Source organism: Platalea leucorodia (assembly GCF_965183815.1).
Source record: "Platalea leucorodia genome assembly, chromosome: 8".
Classification (NCBI taxonomy): Eukaryota; Metazoa; Chordata; class Aves; order Pelecaniformes; family Threskiornithidae; genus Platalea; species Platalea leucorodia.
Window position 1 is genome coordinate 4,889,854 of NC_138830.1, and position 18,891 is coordinate 4,908,744.

The window sequence follows — 18,891 nt, forward strand, 5'->3', positions numbered from 1 at the left end:
AAATATTTGTATCATTAGAGCCATGTGGCAACTCCTACACATGAATAAGACAACATATGCATATAATGGTAGGTAAAAAATGTTTAATGGTTTGGATACAGACTTCTTAGAAGTTTGGGGATCACTTAGCTCGTTTCCTTTGTACACCCACTCTGCTTGCACCTGTAGAAGTGACTAGATCCATGCTCCTAAAAAGTCACCAAATCGGACAGCAGAGGTTTGCTCAAAGGCTTTCACTAGTGCAATCTTGTGCATGTCTAAACGCGCCTGTTAAAAACGAGGACAGAGTAAGTAACAGAGTAATCCTTCAATGTACGTGCATGCAGGCAAAAGACCTACGAGACTGAAGTATGAGGGGAAAAAGATAAGAAAGTCATTTCAACAACACTGCCTCTAAGCAGCAAGTAACTGCTGATGTTCCGATTCTGTATTATCACAGTGGTAGTGGAGAAACAGGGAGACGGATGGATACCCCTTACCGAGCTGAAATGACCAAAGCGGTACTGATAGCTGTGGTAAGTGTTGGGGTTTTCTTTTCTCTCCCTCGCCCCTGAACACAAATTAGTGAGGCTCTGTTCATCCAAAAAGCACTTAGTGTCCTAAGAGGAGCTAGAGGTAAGGCCGCAGAGCAGGTACGTTTGTTCTACTACACACAAGTTGACATGGAGCTCTCTCTCTGCCCGCTCAACCTTCTGGCCTGCTAGAGACCATGTGTAAGACCTGATCAAGCTTTCTTCACCCTCCAGACCAGGAGTTCCCCTGCGTTCGCTTCACAGAATAGCTTAACAGACACCCAAAAGGCGAGGGCAGAGCAGGAGACCAGAAATGAATTATCTTTGTGGCCTGCACAGGGACATCGTAACCTGTAGTCATCTTGGTAAGCATAAAGTCCATAGGTGGCACTGTGAAAACCCTGTTCTAGAGAGGAGCTTATATTTCAAATACTGTTGCACAGAAGAACAGAGCCATGAAAACAGAAGTTGAAGATACACAGCATGTGATTGTTTGACAAGCTGCTGCATGCTATGAAAATCCGTAAGTTTTTAAAAAATCAGATAGGCCTGTATTATCAAAGTTGATATTTTTCTGAGTGTTGCTGCTCTGGAGCATTGCCGGTTATACTCTGGTAGTCTAAAGAGAGTGCTCTCGGTACCGAGACACTGATGATACAATTTCTTGCCAGAAAGACCACTACAAGATTCAGATCGAGGTGTATTTTTTTCCATATATCTTTCTTTCCCTTGTCCTGTATATGAAGTTCAGGCTAATTTTGTTGCCCAAATTAAGTCTTAATTTACTTGTATGAATGACATTTGTCAATCTGCTGCGGTAACAGGGAACCAAATCTACCGAGTCAGTCCCAACTCTACCAACAGCAGTCTTTTATTTTTAGTAGATGTGGTAAGATGGCAACAATATCATACACAAAATGTAACAGGATAAATGGCATCTACTTTCAAAATTGCTAGTGTATGTTTTTGAAATATTTTTACTCTCTCTGAACCCTTGTTTGACAGCAAGAGGCTTGGCCCAAAAGAGCACTCTGCGTTACTGACAATATCCATGAAAATAGCTCATGTGTTACAGTTCACTGTGACGTTCCTTTGTAAGAAAGGGCTGCAGAGTAATTCTTACTGAATTAGGTATAAACAGCTTCCTGCAAACTAAAATAATTATTTATGCAGAAACCCATATTGCTTAAATAGGCCTACGCCAGAGACATTTATTGCTTTCCTTTCTCTGAAAACCAAACCTTGAAATTCTTAAAAGATGTATCGTGTGTTCTTTGGAATGAGAGAATTTACACAGGCTAGACATTTTTGCCATGGCCTTCCGAGTAAGTTATTCTAGTGGCAAAAGCAAGCACCATCCTGCTCTGTAAACCATTGCTTCAGCTTCCAGAGCTCGCAGTACCTTGCTGAAAGGCAGCATTTTTGCCCCAGTTTAAAGGGAAGGAAAATGACTGATCCAGCAGGCCAGTGGTACAAGGCAGGTCCCCTACGTCCTACTGTGTGATCTAGCCACCATACCACCTTCTGTAAAATTAAACAATCTAGTAAAAATAAGTTAAGATACAAATTGTGATAAAGAAATTCACTGAATATCTACTTTAACATAAAAAGTACATCTTCAAAGCACTCTGTAAAAACAACAAAACCCCAAAACAAACAACCTCACCCCAAGCCCTTCAAAACAAGCGGAAAAAAAATTAACCTAAGAGTCATTACACTAGATTGTATTTAGCATGAAGTTCTTGTTTAATGTAGTTTGAACAGACCCAAAGTATCTTCTGTGAGAGAAATCGGGTGTGTTTACTGCCAAGAAGAAAACGGAGTAGCCCTTGCTGCGTTAGCCTGCTGCGCAAAGGGCTGCCCTGCGTCCTTCTGACAGGGTGGTTATGTTAGACTGCTTCCCTCCTCCTTTTGGTGCTACCCCTTGCAGTTATAAACAGGAGACACAAGGTGAGGGAAAATTACAAAACAAGTTTATTAAAGTCTAACATAAAACACTTCAGGCTAAATATGTACAACTCCCTCCCTTCCCAGGGGATTATAAAAATCGAGAGTTGAGCTATGTACAAATAACAGAGGAAAAATTGTATATACATGGAAGATATTTTAAAAATAATTTAACCAAAAAATCAGTTATTAGTCCTTATCTGAACTTAATTCTGCAAGGCTTATCGATAGCCTCTCCAAGATCACAGCCCTGAAATCCTTAACAAGGGACTTGTCCATACTTGAAAGGTTTTTTTAGAAACACGTGATTTCGGAAAAGTTGTCATGCTTTGTGCCCACATTTAGGCACACATTTGGAAGTAAGTATCATCCCAGGAGCTATTCTCACGTAAGTATTTCTGAACTGCCAATTCAGAAAGTTCTAGATGCAGATAACCTATTCAGGCAAAACTTGCCCCGACTTCAGCGCAAAGTTGACTGAAACAATGGTGTGACAAATCACGTCATTTTCTCTAAATTACTGTTAATGGAATTATTAAAATTCCCTCTTTCATTTTGCAGGTAGGTCTCAAGAAGGAGACGTCTGCCTGAAAAGATTCCATGCTTTCCCACATTAATCCCTTACAGAAATTATCGACACTGTTATAAACCTTGTACCTCCAAAATGAACTCAGAACCCTTACGCCTAGGAGTTAGACGTGCAGCTGATTTCCATGCATCTCTTGGCAAAAGGTAAGGTACCGACCTGCTTCTTCAGGTCCTACAGCACCCAGCCTGAACACACCTACAATTTTTTTTTTTTAATATATATATATATATATTTAAAATCTATATTCTAGTAAATGAATACATAGAGATCATACCTCAGCAGCTGAGATATCTTCACGAAAGATGAGGATAAAAATCAAGACTCTCAGATGGGGACTCAAGAGTGCAGGTCACTAAATTATTGCTCCGAGACAAAACTACAAGCCTGTGTATTCTATTAAGAAAGGTTAAAATTGTTGTCTTGTAAAAAATAATGATTATCTTCTTGTCTATAAAGAAAACTAAATGACTAATAAAGCGTTACTGTTATAAGTATCTAAACAAATCCTGTATAAATCTAAGCACTGTATTTTTTAAAAAAGTCTGAAATCTAAGAATACAGTAATAAGCTATAATTTTAGAAATATAAAAACAGTCCAAACAAACATTGTTATGGAATGCATTTTCTATGTAGGAATGTGATTTTTTTTTTTTATTTTATTTTTTTTCCAGAGCTAGTTCTCTCTTGCGGTCATTTATCCTGGATGTGTTAATCTTCAGACACTTTTCCTCAGATAACAGCAGCATATCATTAGTTTATCTTCCAAAGCTGTTTAAATATGAAATGTATCAATTGTACGGTATTGTTCTTTTTCAGTATTTGTGACTAAGCCTATGTCTCTCCCAAATTTCTGCTCTATTTTCAGAGAGAGAAAGTAAAGAGGAACCTTAGGACAAGCTACACAGAATTTGCTTATTTTACACAGAGTGAAGACCCTGATCTTTGTGGTTCTTCAGTCTTAAATGGCAAGACTAAGGAATCCTTCAGGAGCTACATCAACAACAGAAGCTAAAAAAGTAAATGGGGGAGGAAAGGGGGAAATGCCAAACAAACAGGAAAAAAAAAAAATGGAGAACTTCATCCATTGTCCTTTGCCAGCGCTATGAAGGACATCAGCTGTTCATAAGTGGTGTAGTACAGGTAAGCAAAGCAAATAAAGGTCGGGCAGGTATGGCAATAATTAGCTTCAGCGGACAGAGTTAGAGCTGCCTGCATTAAGAACACTCCTGGTGAACACGGTTGTACTCCTTGCTGTCTGTGGTAGACTTTATCAGCAAACTGGCCATATATTAAAGCATAAAATATGGTCAAGAAGCAGAGTTTTAAACGTGCCACATACTAAGATGATCAACACAAAGAAGCGAAAGGCCTATTACTTTACAAGTACAAATATATACGGGGGGGGGGGAAATCTAGTCATGCTCAGGAGTCACGGGACTATTTGCAGAATATTTAAATGAAATCGTCCGAGAAATTTTTCACAAGTCTGTTTAATTAAGGTGCAGATTAATTATTACTCCATGTAGAACAGAATCAGTTAAAGAGGTATCTCCTATGCTCTTCTATTTATCAGTGTCTGGACACAAGGCATCAGTGGAAATAAAATGGTAGCACCAAGTAAATAACCAACAAATAATATCTTTAAATGCATTGTTGGTACAGTATAATAACTGTTTCCTTACTATTTGATGATTACTTAAATAATGCTTACATTATGTTAATGGCACAAACTGGCAAAACGGAGTATAAAAGTACTCCTATTGTCAACTAGTCTTTAAATGATGACCCTATCAAGACACTAAAAATGTGGCTTTTTAAAAATTTACATTGCTAGTAATAAAACATACCTTTACACGTGTCTTGCTAGATGCCAGTTTTGTGCAGTTACTGTGGACAAGTGACATGAGAGGTAAAGCAACACATAAATATTTCAATTAAAACAAATCAGTCATATTCTAGCAAAACCTTGCCTGGAAGAATATCAGTCTGCTCTGTTGTATCCTTCCTTAATGCCCCCTCGTGTAGCGTTCACTTATTATTATCACAGTGAAGGGTGGGATTTATTTCCTCTTTTGTACCTACTGTCTAGCACAAGAAGAAGCGCTGCTGTAAAAAAAGGATTATGAAGCTATGATTCGTGCCTCACAAGTAAGTCACTGCATCTTTTCGTCTCATCTACAACATGCATGTTCCAGCTCTCCTTTTGAGCAACTGTTGCTGCTTGTGCCAAAACCAGGGCATTTTAGGGATGGGAAAAATAAATCTGGGACAAGATACAACAATGCTGGATTCACTTAAAAAAAAAAAAAAAAGTAAAAAGTGACATGTTGGAAAGAATACCCAGTAGTATCTATGCCATTAGAACCCTCTGACTTACCACACTACAGAAAAAAATTAACCCTCCTTTACTTGCCTTGTCAGGAAAATATATACAAAACTTTCTTTCCCTCTGGTCAGACCTCAGCTGAAGACGGCTACTTCGGGCAGAGAGCGGGAATTCTCTGCACGCACCTCACCAGAGCACCGGCCTGCCTTCCACCGTGTACCGTTACATCGCCTCGGAATGCAGGAGGACAAGCTTGTCAGTACATTCCAATTACGATTTTCCCCTTACACCTCTGGGTTAATATTCTTAAACTATCAAATATGGCTTAAAATATCTACTCTCAAATGATATTGTGACACATCAGATCAGCAGGAACATGGGAGGAGATCTCCGAAGTACATATTGAACAGAGAATTCTTAAGGCAAGTGTTACTGGAAAGGAATTGTCTCCTGGAAATCAGTGTTAATTACAAATAGAAATTTGATTGTAGATTAGCACAATTCAACAAAACCCGAAAGACAGCACTGCACAATGGAAATGCCTTACGAGTGTCTTTACACAGAGGAAAAAAAAGAACAAGTCCAATTCAAAAAACGTGACTGCTTGCTTGCTTATGTTCATCTGACCAAACGTATGCAAGTTCACTACCGAACTACCTGGATGGCTCTGTACTGCACCGTCAGTATAACTGCTGCAAGAAAATAAACTGAGGTTCTGAATATCCAGTCACAGCAGATCTTAGTAATGTTTCTGATGAAGGAGACTGACTACCCGTCACGGGAAGCAGCATCTGATGGTCTTCAGTCCCAATGGGAAGAGGAAGTGCTAAAGACATCTCAGAGGGTTTCACGTCTATGGACTCCGATAAAGGACTTTTCTGACTCTGAATGGATTCTTGTTCATTGAAAGAATTATCAAGTGCGTTAGAATCAGGGGGAGTTTCAGATCCTGGGGGGGGGGGAAAAAAAAGAAAGAAATGTTCAAAAGCTGCTGCGCAAATTCTGCAAATTCCTTTTCAAATGACTGTCAAAACAAACACTTGGTGTGTCAAGTGTGTCAAAGAGGGCTATCAGTGCTGTCAACAGGCTGCGAAGCAAGAATGAGCTGTAAATACAGAATGAGCTGTAAAATACAATGTAAGCACTGAGAATCACATCCTCTGCTGCTCATAGCATGACAACTAGACGGACGGTGCATTCCAACTTGATCTCTACTTGGCACGGTACAGAAGATAACAAATCCTTAACATCACAGTGAACAAAGGAGCTTTGGAAAAAATGTAATTATGAAGGTTTCCTTGAGATTTTCTACCCCAGAAAACCTAAGAACCACAGCCACATCCAAGCATCCTCTTTTAACTAAGATAGCAATGTACAATATATCATTTATCCATAAACTTCTTCGGAAGAAAACATTTGTTAATTCCATTCCAGCGAGACCCATTACAGTTTTTATCCAGTCACTTGAGAAATTAATTTTCTATTCTTAATTGAAATCACTGTTCACAGATTCCTCACTGCCTTCCTGTTCGAATGCAGTCTGCCGCTGCTCTTGGACGGCTTTCCGATTAAGCCACATTGGATATGTGACCCTTCTTCTACCAAAGTGTGCTCCGAAGCCTGTTACTTCAGCGTTTTCACTCCTGTGAAACTGTTATTTCAGTTATTTCGCTCTTGTCTGCCTCCTGCCTCTCCGTGAGAGCTGACCTGCCCCGGCAGCTCTCCCAGCCCACGCCCCCGGGCTCTCTCCACACGCACTGCTGCTCTCACCTCGCCCTTGCTTCCACCGGGGCCTTCCTAAACGGGGCTCCTCATGCTCTTGACAGTCAAAACTGCCTCTGTGTACGACTCCTGTTTTTTCATCCTCTCCCTCCCAATCCAGACGTACACAGACACCTATTATTCCTTTTTCCATATGGCAGAGGCAAGGGAATTATGGTCAATACACTTAAGGATGGACAGATAACGAGGTGTACGGAGCCAGCATTGAAAGAGGCTGGCTATCTGAACACCTCTGTGCTTTGTACCATAGGCATGTAATATATGTCAAATTTCTTCCTAATCAAAATCTGCTATCTAGAATAGGAACTGAATGTATTTGAAAAAGTCTTTTTAGAGCAGTATTCGCAGCTGGGAACATTTTGCCAGCTGTCTGATCTTCTGTGTTTGCTAATCCAGCTCAGACTTGGATTAACATTGACTGCATATATATAAAAAAAAAATATCTTTCACTGTTACCTTAAAAATATTTATGCCTTCAAGATGTAAAGTAATTCCTGTAACCAGTATGCCTTGTTCACCTCAGTTACTACCCTTGCAAAGACATACTCCTTTGACGTATTCAGAAGAGGTAAAAAATGTCCTGCAATTCAGACTACGCCTTCACGTGGGAAGCTCTCACGAGTTACTGGGACAAGAAAGTAAATATTCACGTACAGAAATTCTTGTCGGCAGCAATCCACTTCTACATTGCTCAATATGTATTTGCTATAGCAATGCAAATGCTTGAAAATTTGTTTTGAATCTACTTTAAAGCGTGTACTTTATGCTTTAAAAGGTTTGGGTACCTCTAAAGTGGACACTTTTGGCTCTAAAGAGAATTACACTGCAAAAGTCTTTTATTTTCTAATTTTAGGCCTGGATAAGCAAAAGAAAATGTTACTCAGCATTGGAGACACAACAGTTGATGCAGGCTCTTACCCTTTCTTTGCACAAGGAACTCACCTGTGTGAACTTTCGTTTTGTGCTTCTTAAGATTTTTTATATCCGTGTAAGAATTTCCACACATTTCACAGATAAATGGTCTTTCACCTGAAAAAAAATTCGTTTGACAGTTAGAACAATCTTCAAATTGAAAGAAAACACAGTTAGAGATGTAGGATAATGGATTTCAATGTTGTATTTTAAAGTACAACTTTGTAACTCTGTTATTTTGTCTGTGTGTCTGTATTCAGAATAAAATTGTTTCCAGAATAATAGATTAAAACAAAGCAAAAAACCCCAAACGTTAGAAGTAAAGCCACGATCATACATCAACACCTACGCTGTTACACAGATATTAGCCTGAAAAAGGCAATTAAAAAAAATTCACAAATATTTTCTTTAAATTATGTTAACACAGAGATACATAAATTAAGAAACTCTGCTACTTTCAAGTACAGCACAATATGGTGTGTTTTAAAGGCAAAAGGGTAAAGGCAGAATATTATTTATAGTGCAGGAAGCAGCCTGTCTGGAAACTGACCTGTATGGGACCGAAAATGTTTATTGAGCTCTCCAGAGGAAATAAAACTCTTTTCACAAATGCCACAGATGTATGGCTTCTCTCCTAAAGGAAACACAAGGAGTTTGTTATTTCAGTAGATAAACCAGAATACACACAAAGAACAAATCAAAATGAAACAGAGGTAACGTCCACTGGGAGACAGAGCTCCCCAAACCGGAGTCAAAGGGAAAAAACCTGAGCAAGGAGCTGGATGACAGCTCCGGGGGTAACTCCCCATCTCCAGACCTCCCGGTCATTGCCCATCTCCCGCCGCTCTGCAGGCGGCCAGCCCTCCCCTGCCAGGCCTGTTCTGGTGCCGCGGTGCTCTCTCTCCCGCCTCTTACCCGTATGTTTTCGGGAATGGGTGATGAGAGAACTCGAGACGGCAAAGGCTTTTCCACAGCTGTCACAGACGTAGGGCTTCTCCCCTGTGTGGCGACGCACGTGGTAGGTGAGGGTGCTGGCCTGAGCAAAGCGCTGGCCGCAGCGATCGCAGACGTAGGGCTTCTCGCCACTGTGCTTCCTGCGAAGGAACACAGGCATCAGTGACCTCCTGGCAGAAAGGGAAGCAACACCCGCGATTAAGTAACTTTCCTGAATTAGTACTTTATCCCCAAAGTTCCTTGTGCTAATGTTCTCTGAACCAAAAAAAAGGTAACAACTGTGAGTGTGGTTTTGAGTTAGCCGTTTCTCACAGAGTGACATTCACCGTTGACTCTGGGAATCGGCACATCCGTGACTTCAACGGCAGCTGAACAGAACGACAGGCCCTGCACGTATCACACGCACCAGGAGAACTCGGCACGTTTTGCATTCTAATAGTCTACTGAAAGACAAAATGATGATTCCGAACAAGGGAACGTAATTCCTGCTCCTGCCAAAAATGCAAAAAGACAGTGAACAGTGAGAACAGTTCTGTTTCACTTCCCATCAAGGAACTCTCTCCTCTTTGGTGCTACAAGCAGTTTAAAACAAAATAAAACAAACCCGACATCACTGCCATAAGGATAACAGCACGTATGCTGGTATTCATACAACTCATAAATTGCCAATTGTTTCCCTAATGAGCAAGGACATAGACGTAATTATTCTGTTATGCAGCACGAGAGAAGACCCGAGAGAAAAGGAGCAGAAATGACCAAATTATGTGAATGTGTAACTCTTGCTCGCACTGGAGTAAAATATTTTCTTTAAATCAACATATGGATGAGCATTTGCAGGATCTCACTTTCGCCTACCTGGCGTGAATCTTCAGATTGCTTGAAGTTGCGAACTGCAGATTGCAGACATCACATTTGTACGGTTTCTCTTCTCCGTGATGCATCCGACTGTGGAACACTAACTGGCACTTCTGAGCAAAGCCTTTGTCGCAGAGCTCACATTTGTATGGCTTCTCCCCTAGCGAAAAATAAAACCCTTGTGCTCTCTGCATTTACGTAAGGAAGCTTTCCAACCCATTACCTGACCACAGCTCAAGTGTCTGCTCTAATACTTCTTACAAATAGCACCTTGGAACAGCCCGTCATCGGTCCACCGAAGTGGAACGTGCCAGGAATACAGCGGATAACAGGCTATTTTTGAACACGTTGCCTTTGGTGGAAAAAAAGTCATAATTAATATTTTTAATTATGCCATTTTCCCCACAATTGTTAAGAATGCTACTACTACATTTTCAGACTTTTTGCTGGTTATGCCTATTCATGATTCCGAATACTCAAGATGAACCACCAGTAAATCACCTGCCTTTTCTTGCCTGTCAAACAGCAACAAGTATTCAATGTACAGTCTAGCGCTCACTAATTTCTCGTTAGCATCTGCTGTAGAATGCTACAGGTGCTTCTCTGGCTGTTCATGTTTTCTTAGTCGTCAACACCATCTCATGTAACGGACCGTGCAACTCCACGGTCTTAGGTGACAGCATAAAAGAGCCTATCTCTGCATTTCTGTGGCAGTGCACCATCAAACCAGGAACTCCACAATTCTTAAGTATATTGTGTACATAAAAACTTCAAAAATAAAAGTATTCGACATCTAACCTGTCATCTAGCAACCGACACCACGAAATTCCCTACCTACTCATGCAAAAACTACGTAGTAACGTCGTTTTTAAAATTTTTAATCAGTACAACACCCTCAAAAGTAGAAAGCGTAGCTGACGTTCCTACCAGCAAACTGCCCCTGAACACTGCTCGCAAGCTCCATCTCGCACACGAATCTTTGGTCAGTCACTGGCTGCCAATATTTGAAATCCTCTCCCTCGGTTACTGAAAGAGCAAGGCGCTCTCCTGCAGCTGTACCTCAACACCTCACCTCTCTCACATCTTCACGGCTTCCTGGAAAGAGCTCCACTGCTGGCCTCTGCTCAGAGTTTTCCAAAGGGAAAAAAGAGCAAAAGTAAACAATTTTTTATCTGGTTCACTGTTACTTCAGAATTCTGAATGCCAGCCACAAAAGGAAGAAAACGACATAAACCAGGTCCCTCTGCTGCTCACTGGGCTAAGCACAGCAGCAAAGGCGAGAGCAGAACAACAGCTATGCCAGATCAGCCCGAAGAACGAACCAACCCGGCATCGAGTCTTCATCCCTAGGGAAGAACATACAAAAAGACAAGCAAGCACAGTGCTTCTCCCGTACGGCTTCCCAGGCTCCAGTGATTTGCTCTTCATAATCTTTTTAAGTCAGATATATTGTCTTAACGTTTCAGTGTTTGTAATTGATTTCTCTTTGGTGCTTTGCTCAGTAGCTCTTGACACAACACAAACTTCCGGTAACGCTACTGACTGCGGAGATGATAACACCATCACACAATTCAGCTGCACATTTTACTAAATAAAATCCCAAATGCTGCAGTAATTCAGCCACCTCCCCTACCTTTTCTGAAGACCCTATGGCAGAAGTAACCTACTTGTCACGAGATTGCTTTTTCCCCCTCAATTTTGTTATCAAACATATATTGTGATTTAATGTTTAAAAAAAAGCAACAGAAATTCTAGTATCAAGTACAGTGAGCTTTTCATGCTCTATTGGTAACAGTTTTTGGCACGCCATCCCATTTAATCACTCTACAGTTAAAGCATAACCACCTCTTCTGAGTCTTTCCAGAAATCAAGGTGCTCAGACTAATAAAGTCCTCTCTAGCTATTTAAAGTAGAAACTATGATTTTGTACTGAAAAACGTTGAAACATTCCATGCTACCAGGATACAGGTACTGTCCCCATGCATGTGCCATCAGCAGACACAGTTTCTAGGGGAAGAAGTCAGAATGCAAAGATCTTTTTAGCCCTGTACGCACAGGCTGTGATTACGGGTCTCCGCAGTCCCTGAAGACGAGGCCAGCGGCTTACCTGTGTGAGTTCTTACATGTGTTTTCAGCTGATTGCACTGGGTGAATGCCTTCCCACAAAGCTGACAGACGTACGGTTTCACTCCTTTGTGTATTCTCATGTGTCGACGGAGGCTACTGGCTTCTGAAAAGACTTTTCCACAGGTGTTGCACACCGGCTTAGCTTTGGAGTACTTCTGGTCAAGTTCTTCCCCTGAACTCTCCAGCTGGTAAGCGTTCTTTTCGCTGGCTATGTTAGACATACAGTGCTCCTTCAGCGCACAGCTTTGCTGAGGCTTTCCCCGCTTCTGTTTTGCTGCAATAGTCTGAACGAGGATATCCTGCGCTGCCAGCGTTTCGCTTTCCACCACAGACACCAGCTGTAGTTCAGCGTTATCGCTGCCCTGGGCAGCCTGTTCCGTTATCTGGGTGGCCAGCTTATTTGCATCTAAAAACATTTCAATGGATGTGTTCTCGGTCACATCGTTCTGATATTGTATGGCTTTATTCTGTACGCTTTTGGGGGAGCTGAAATTCTTCTTTCGCTTTTTGGTCTGAGGAGATTTCTTTTCTAGAGTTGCTTTCTTTGCCTGTGGTTGAACCAGCTCTGCAGAAGCAGCGTCTGCTTTCTCCCGATTATTGTAATCTCGGAGAGTGAGAAGGCAAGTCTGCTGATTCATTTCAACATTTCCAGTGATACTAGATGTCTCTGTAGAAGAGGGATTAGCAATAAACGCAAAGTCTTCCATCTTGATTTTGCATTTAGTGACCACTTCTTCTACTTTGAGATAGTCGGCAGCCTGGTGAATTTCTTTAACGTTCCAGCTGCAAGAAAACAAGAGGTGGGTGACAATATTCTGGACAAAGCAAATATTCGTTCTGTACCAACTGTATCAAATACAGACAGCGCAGCTACAGAAAAGTTACGCTGTCAGAAAGCATAACTTTGAGAGCACATACAGCAAGATCTAATCTCTTAGTGCTGCAGTGCCGGAAGACGCTGCTATGACAATCGCTCCCGAACCGATGGCCCGTGCCTAGTGGGGTCTGCAGATCCACAGAACTGAGAATTTTATTTTCAATTACATGCCTTTTGTAGAATTTTACGTTAAAAGTCCGATTGTAAGGTGGTGAGGCTAGGCGTGGGGCCGTTGGTCCAAAAAGCTCAGAAATCACAGCACAAAGGGATAAAACACTGGAGAATAAAATGCATAAATTACCATCCTGTAATCCCTCTGGCAAAAGTCTTAAGTAATTCGCAAGCGGCGCATTCACCTCAGCGCTCCTGTGAGGCAGGTATTAATCTTGTTTTATAAAACGATTTGCAAACTGTCTTAATTCTGTATCACCTGCGCACAGACAACATTAACACCGAGGAAGTCATCATTTAAACTACTGCGCTCTATTTTTCAGTTCCTGCAACTCAGGCCTTGACGGTTTAGAAAAAAATCATGTGGAAAAGGTGGCAACTCGTACCATCAACGCATTTACAGATTTACAGCACTTTAAAGAGAGATTAATGGTAAACAACATCATTGTAACAGTCTATTACACAGTAAATGTAATTAATCAATAAGTAACCAGCCACAATTACTCTCTGTATGTGAATCTAAGTGGTTTAGTATCGGGTATTATACTAGCTCCGAGTTCAAAGTACACCCTCCTGGTGTCGCTCCGGCACTCGCTGTCACAGAAGACAAGAGAATCTGCAGACGGCTGCAGCAGTCCCCCAGAGGGGTACAGCACAAGGTGACGGGCGCGCAGGGGCAGAGCTGCCGGGGCCATCCTTAGTCAAACAGCTCTCCCTGGCTGGGAACGGTCCTTTCACCTTCCTCTTCCTTCAGAGATCTCAACTGCTCAGAACGAATCCAGAAACTCTCCTGCTGCAGTCCCAGACAGACATCAAGAACGCTGCATGCTTCTGCTCATACGTAACTCGCAAAGCACCACTCACTAACTTCACCACCTACCTGTACACGCTGCTCTATTGCTGTGAATTTAAAGAAAACTCCGCATCCGCGTACTTAAATTATCGAGTATGAGTTTTCAACACACCGATAGCAAGAAAACTTTCTTAAAATGCATTTGACACCAGAGATTGAGAGAGGAGGTAAAATCCTGGCCTGCGTACTTCTAAGCAGTCACACCTCCCTCGTGAGGGATAATCTCCGAGAGAAAAGCACCGCAGGGAATCCTCACTGCACATGAAGCAACACACCGGGCACAAAATCAACATGGTAAGGGGGGAAACACGTTTTCTGTGACTCCTTTTGGATACTGTAATATATGATTTAAGTAACAGAGCATGCAAATTCTAACAAACTTTTTTTTTTTAAATCATGCCTATCCTCATGCATTCCTCAGACTTTAGTCTCTACTGTACATACAGTTTCTGTGTGTTCTCTGCAAAAAGGACTTCTACAATCCAACTTCGGAAAGAACACACTTACCCTTCCCTCTCCCGGTAATCACGTCAGATTGTTAATCCCTTCCAATCCAGACAGAAAGATTCAGAGAGTGAAACTATCAATCAGCGAAATATCACACAACATACCTTTGTTTTGGCACCTGCATGCCATGTGGTATTTTAAAACATACAAACAGATGATCTTCAACTTGTTAATATGTATCACATCCACTACTATCTGTTTCTCCAGAACTTATTACAAAGAACAAAAAACCCCGTACTGCCTTAACACAAAGTTTATTTCTCTATTTTCTTTCCCCCTTTAATAGCGTACGTTACCTGTCAAGGTTTAAGTTTCCCGTATAAATAAATTCCAGGAGTTTTTGGAATCCATCAGCTTTCACTTGAGTCTGATCCAAAACAACATTATTGTCAGACGCGTCCCTGTAAAACGCACCGAAGTACTCGCTGAAAGAGGCAAGCACATTTCGGTGTGCTTTGAACTGGAATTCACCAATAACGACGGTGCAGTCACAAAGAAAGCCGGCTTCTCGCTGCTTGTTCAGTCTCTCTAAAAGGTGCTCACAGTGATGGGAATACTGCATTTTGATAACGAGCGGCAGCCTCTTCGTTCTGATCTGGGAAAGCAAAAAAAGTTGATTTACATGCAAGATTTAACTTTGTTTTTCCCCCCCTAACAGAGTAAGTTAATGATTACAAAAGACTCAGTGTTCGAATCCTGCAGGATAGTTTGTGCAGCAGCGCTTTTGTACGAGGTACAGCGAGACGGGTGGATCCTTCTTCACTTGGGGAGCTGCTAATTTTAGGGGGCGAGGGCACAGACGCGTATACTCCTCCACCCAGATCAGAGGATTAGCCGGCCTAAGCTTATGAGCTGTCATGTCAAAACGGGGCTCCGAGGAGCACTCTGCGAACAGGAGCCACCCGAGGCTGGGCCCGGGCCGCGCTCGGGCGGCGGGGGCGGCCGCTCGCCGGGGCACAGCCCCGCTCCCCGCCGCGGGGCCCAGGAACGGGCAGACCCCGGGTGCGGGGAGTCCCCAGCGCTCAGCGGGGCCCAGGGGGAAGGGCCGCCTCGGCGCCAAGGGAGCAGAGGCGGTGCCGGCGGGCCCCAAGGGCCGCGGCTCCCCCCGGCCCGGGACGGAGCCCGCAGGGCCCTCCCCCGCCGCGGCCCTGGCCCGGGCCCGGCCCCGCCACCCCCGTGTCCCCCGCGGCCGGGCCCGGCTGACCGGGGCGCCGTCCGTGCCCCCGCCGCTGCCCGCCCGCCCTTCGGGCCGCTGCGGCGCCGGCGAGGCCGCCCCGGGGCCGGCGGGAGGGCGGCAGCCCGGCCCCACGCACCTGCGGAGGGGAAGGGAAGGGAAGCGGCGCCTTCGCCTCACGCCGCCATGTTCTGATGACGCCACCCCCGCCGCTTCCGGGACGCAACTTCCGGTGTCCCGCTCCCGCGGGCGGCTCGGGGCCGGGGGGCAGCGGGGGCACCGGCGGCAGAGCGGGGAGCGGGGGCGGGGCCGCGACCCGCCGCGCTGAGGGGAACGGGCCGGGCCGGGCGGCGAACGGCTTCCCGGGTGGCTCGGGGAGGCGCGGACTACGGCTCCCATCGTGCAGCGCGCCGCGGCGGGGCCCGCCGTCAGCGTGGCGGGGAGCCGCGCCTGCCGGGAGGTGTAGTCGGGCCCCGCGGCGGGAGGCGGCGGCCGCCTCACCCGGGAGCCGCGGCACGGCGGGCGGGGGGGAGTCACCTGAGGCAGCGCCCGCGGCGTAGAGCCTCGCCCTGCGCCCCGGATTGGTAAATAAAAAGGGTTTAACGTATTTGTTAACGCAGCAGCGCTGAGGAGTCTCGCCGCGCCTGCGCTTCCAATTAAAAAAAAAAAAAAAACAAAAAAACAAAAGAACTCCCGAAAATGTATTTTTAAAAGTTTGGAGACGCGCCGCCGCCGGTGCGCAGCGCGGCGGGGACGGTGACTTCCAACAACAGGCGGTGTGGGGAAATAAAAGAAGCCGCGCGGCCGGTGTTTCCGCCCGGTTTCGAACCGGGGACCTTTCGCGTGTTAGGCGAACGTGATAACCACTACACTACGGAAACGCCTCGCGCTGGCAGTTTCCCGCCGGCCCGCCTTCTGCCCGCTCCCCTCAGCCCCGGGCTCCCCCGCACCCGCGTCCCCACAGAGCCGCCACCCCTCCGCGCCCGCCGCTCCCCGGGCACCCGGCGGCCGCCCCGCAGCCTTCCCCCGCCGAGGAGGGCCGCCTCGCCCCGCCGCCCCGCAGCCTTCCCCCGCCGAGGAGGGCCGCCTCGCCCCGCCGCCCCGCAGCCTTCCCCCGCCGAGGGCCGCCTCGCCCCGCCGCGGCGGCGGCAGGTCACCCCCGCGCCGCGGCTGTCATCCGCCGACCCTTCTCCACACGCACCAGGAGTAAACGGCGTCGGTGCGAACGAGGAACTTTGATGGTGGTTTTCCCTAGAATAATTGATTTTCAACATATCTGTAAATAAAAAGCCATACCCCGGGTTAATATTTCACACCAGCGTGTCGTTCTGAAACGCTGCCGCTCGCGGTGCCAAATCTACCTCCTGCTGCGGTTATGGAGGATGGAAGGGCCGCTTTGGCGGGAAGGAAGCACCGACAAGGAGAAAGATTCCGACAAAAGGAGCTGGAAAGCCCGGGGACACGAGAGGAGCAGAGCACGACAGAGATCTTTGCCTGCTGGTGCCAGCAGACGCAGGTGGGACGAGCAGGACAAACCAGGCAGGGCTGCCGAGGAGAGGCGTCGAGCGCCGCGGTTCCTGCAGGGGCAAAGCAGGGCAGGTTCGGTGTGAACATCGGAACGAGACAGCCCCGGCCAAAGAGGAGAACGGGAGGCGTTTGGCACTGCCAGCCTTGCAGGGCAGGAGTGTCATAAAGCAGCCAGCCAGAGCGCGCAGGCAAGCTGGGAGCTGAACGGAGGGCATTCCATCGGGCAACGTCTCCCCTGCAGGCCCTCACTTGGAAACCGAGGAAGTGACTAATCCTCCTGGATTTTCTAGTGCACCGGGCACCGAAATGCTTGGTCTTGGAAGGAGCTGTAGGAGGGAACTCAGCTTTGCCATCCTTTGCAAAGGGAAACACAAGCCAAACCCCGACCAGGGGGACGGGGAGTGAGAAAAGCCAAGAGAAATGAAACAGGAAAGGCTCCAGAAGAAAGCGGTGACAGGGAAGGGAAAGCAGAAACAGAAGAAAGTTGGAAGCAAGCAGTGACAATATTCTGTTGAGTTTGGCAGTGGCAGCTGCACGATTTCTTAACGCTACTGCTGTCATCGTGCAGGGGTTTCTAATAGCTGCAAGGATGTGTGTGTAAGAGGTGCCACAATAGAGCATTTTGGAAAAATGAGCCTCCTTACTGGCTCTTTTCATGCTTACAACATCTCTCAGGTCCGTGTGGAAAAACACTTGTGGGAATGCACTTGTGTTCATAGCGGCACAGCACGATCACGAGATCCGTTGTGTACAGCTGGAGCACCCGGCGCAAAAAGGCTGACACTGCAGCCACGTCTCTGCCCCGTCGCATATCGCCCCAATAGTAATAACACCCATTTTGTTCCTGCAAGGTCTTCAGCAGTCCCTGAGGATTACATTTTAATAATTGCAAATAAACTAATAATACACAAAACATGAATTAACTTATTGATATAATAATATGTTCAGTCACGGCTTGACAACCACAGCTAAAGAAGGAACGACCTGTTTAGGTAACGTGCTGTAACCTTCTCCGAGGAGCTGAAGGGTCTCAGCTCTCACAGCTGCTGAAGTTGCCTGGCCTGTGAAAGGGCCAAATGTCTTTCCAGTATTTTTTCAAAACAACACACAGAATTTAAATGTACGTGAAGTGCTTTTTCCTCACGTCCTTTACCTGGGACATCCCCAGCCAGCCTACCCTGACCACGGGGAGATGCTGGTGTTGCCGTGGAGACCGGGGTGGAGGACTACTTGTCCGGTGCCGCTGTATTGTGTTTCATTGCCAGAGGTACCCAAAAGAGCGTGGGATTGTCACGTCCTGAGGAGACAGGGAGGCTGTGCGGAAGAACGTCTGTGACGACGACCCGAGGATGAAAAGTAGCGAGCAGCCAGTGACTCTGACCGAGGCACCGCTTAACCCACTGGTTAACCGAGAAAAAACAGCAGAGCTCTTCCCTGAGCGCGCCGAGGTCCCAGCTCTCTGCCTCTCCCGGCTGCGCTCGCACTCTGTGCTTCAGGTCTCAGCACAGGCCGTGCGACGGACTCCAGTTACAGCGTCACCCACACCGTACCAATGTCTGAAGGCTACTGCTTGCCCCGTGGTATTCTCCAGCTTGACTCGGACAGCTGTGAACTTACAGAGCGCCTAACACGGATTCTGAAAGAAAGCGGCACTTGAGGAGTCACCACAGCTGAGGAGCTGCTTGGACGAGGCATAAAAATTAAAATTACGTTGTGTGTGCCTGAGCCTCGAGGAAGAGATGACCAAGAATCCTGGTGAGGGGGGGAAAACTTACCAC

General features: G+C 45.6%; 1 protein-coding gene across 3 annotated transcripts; it reads right to left on the bottom strand.

Moving 5' to 3' along the window:
- Nucleotides 1-2,463: 2,463 nt before the first annotated feature.
- Nucleotides 2,464-15,784, bottom strand: MYNN (myoneurin). 3 transcript variants are annotated; one of them, XM_082320779.1, is made up of 8 exons: nucleotides 15,726-15,784; nucleotides 14,709-15,007; nucleotides 11,985-12,787; nucleotides 9,878-10,037; nucleotides 8,984-9,162; nucleotides 8,619-8,702; nucleotides 8,099-8,185; nucleotides 2,464-6,323 (listed from the first exon to the last, which is right to left on the bottom strand). In XM_082320779.1, the coding sequence occupies exons 2-8, from the start codon at nucleotides 14,972-14,974 to the stop codon at nucleotides 6,055-6,057; spliced, it is 1,848 nt and encodes a 615-aa protein (XP_082176905.1). In that variant the 5' UTR covers nucleotides 14,975-15,007; nucleotides 15,726-15,784; the 3' UTR covers nucleotides 2,464-6,054. The 3 variants fall into 3 exon arrangements, with proteins under 3 accessions (XP_082176905.1, XP_082176903.1, XP_082176904.1); XM_082320777.1 differs by having other exon boundaries at nucleotides 8,984-9,192; XM_082320778.1 differs by having other exon boundaries at nucleotides 8,984-9,192; nucleotides 14,709-15,002; nucleotides 15,726-15,782.
- Between the last annotated feature and the right edge of the window lie 3,107 nt (nucleotides 15,785-18,891).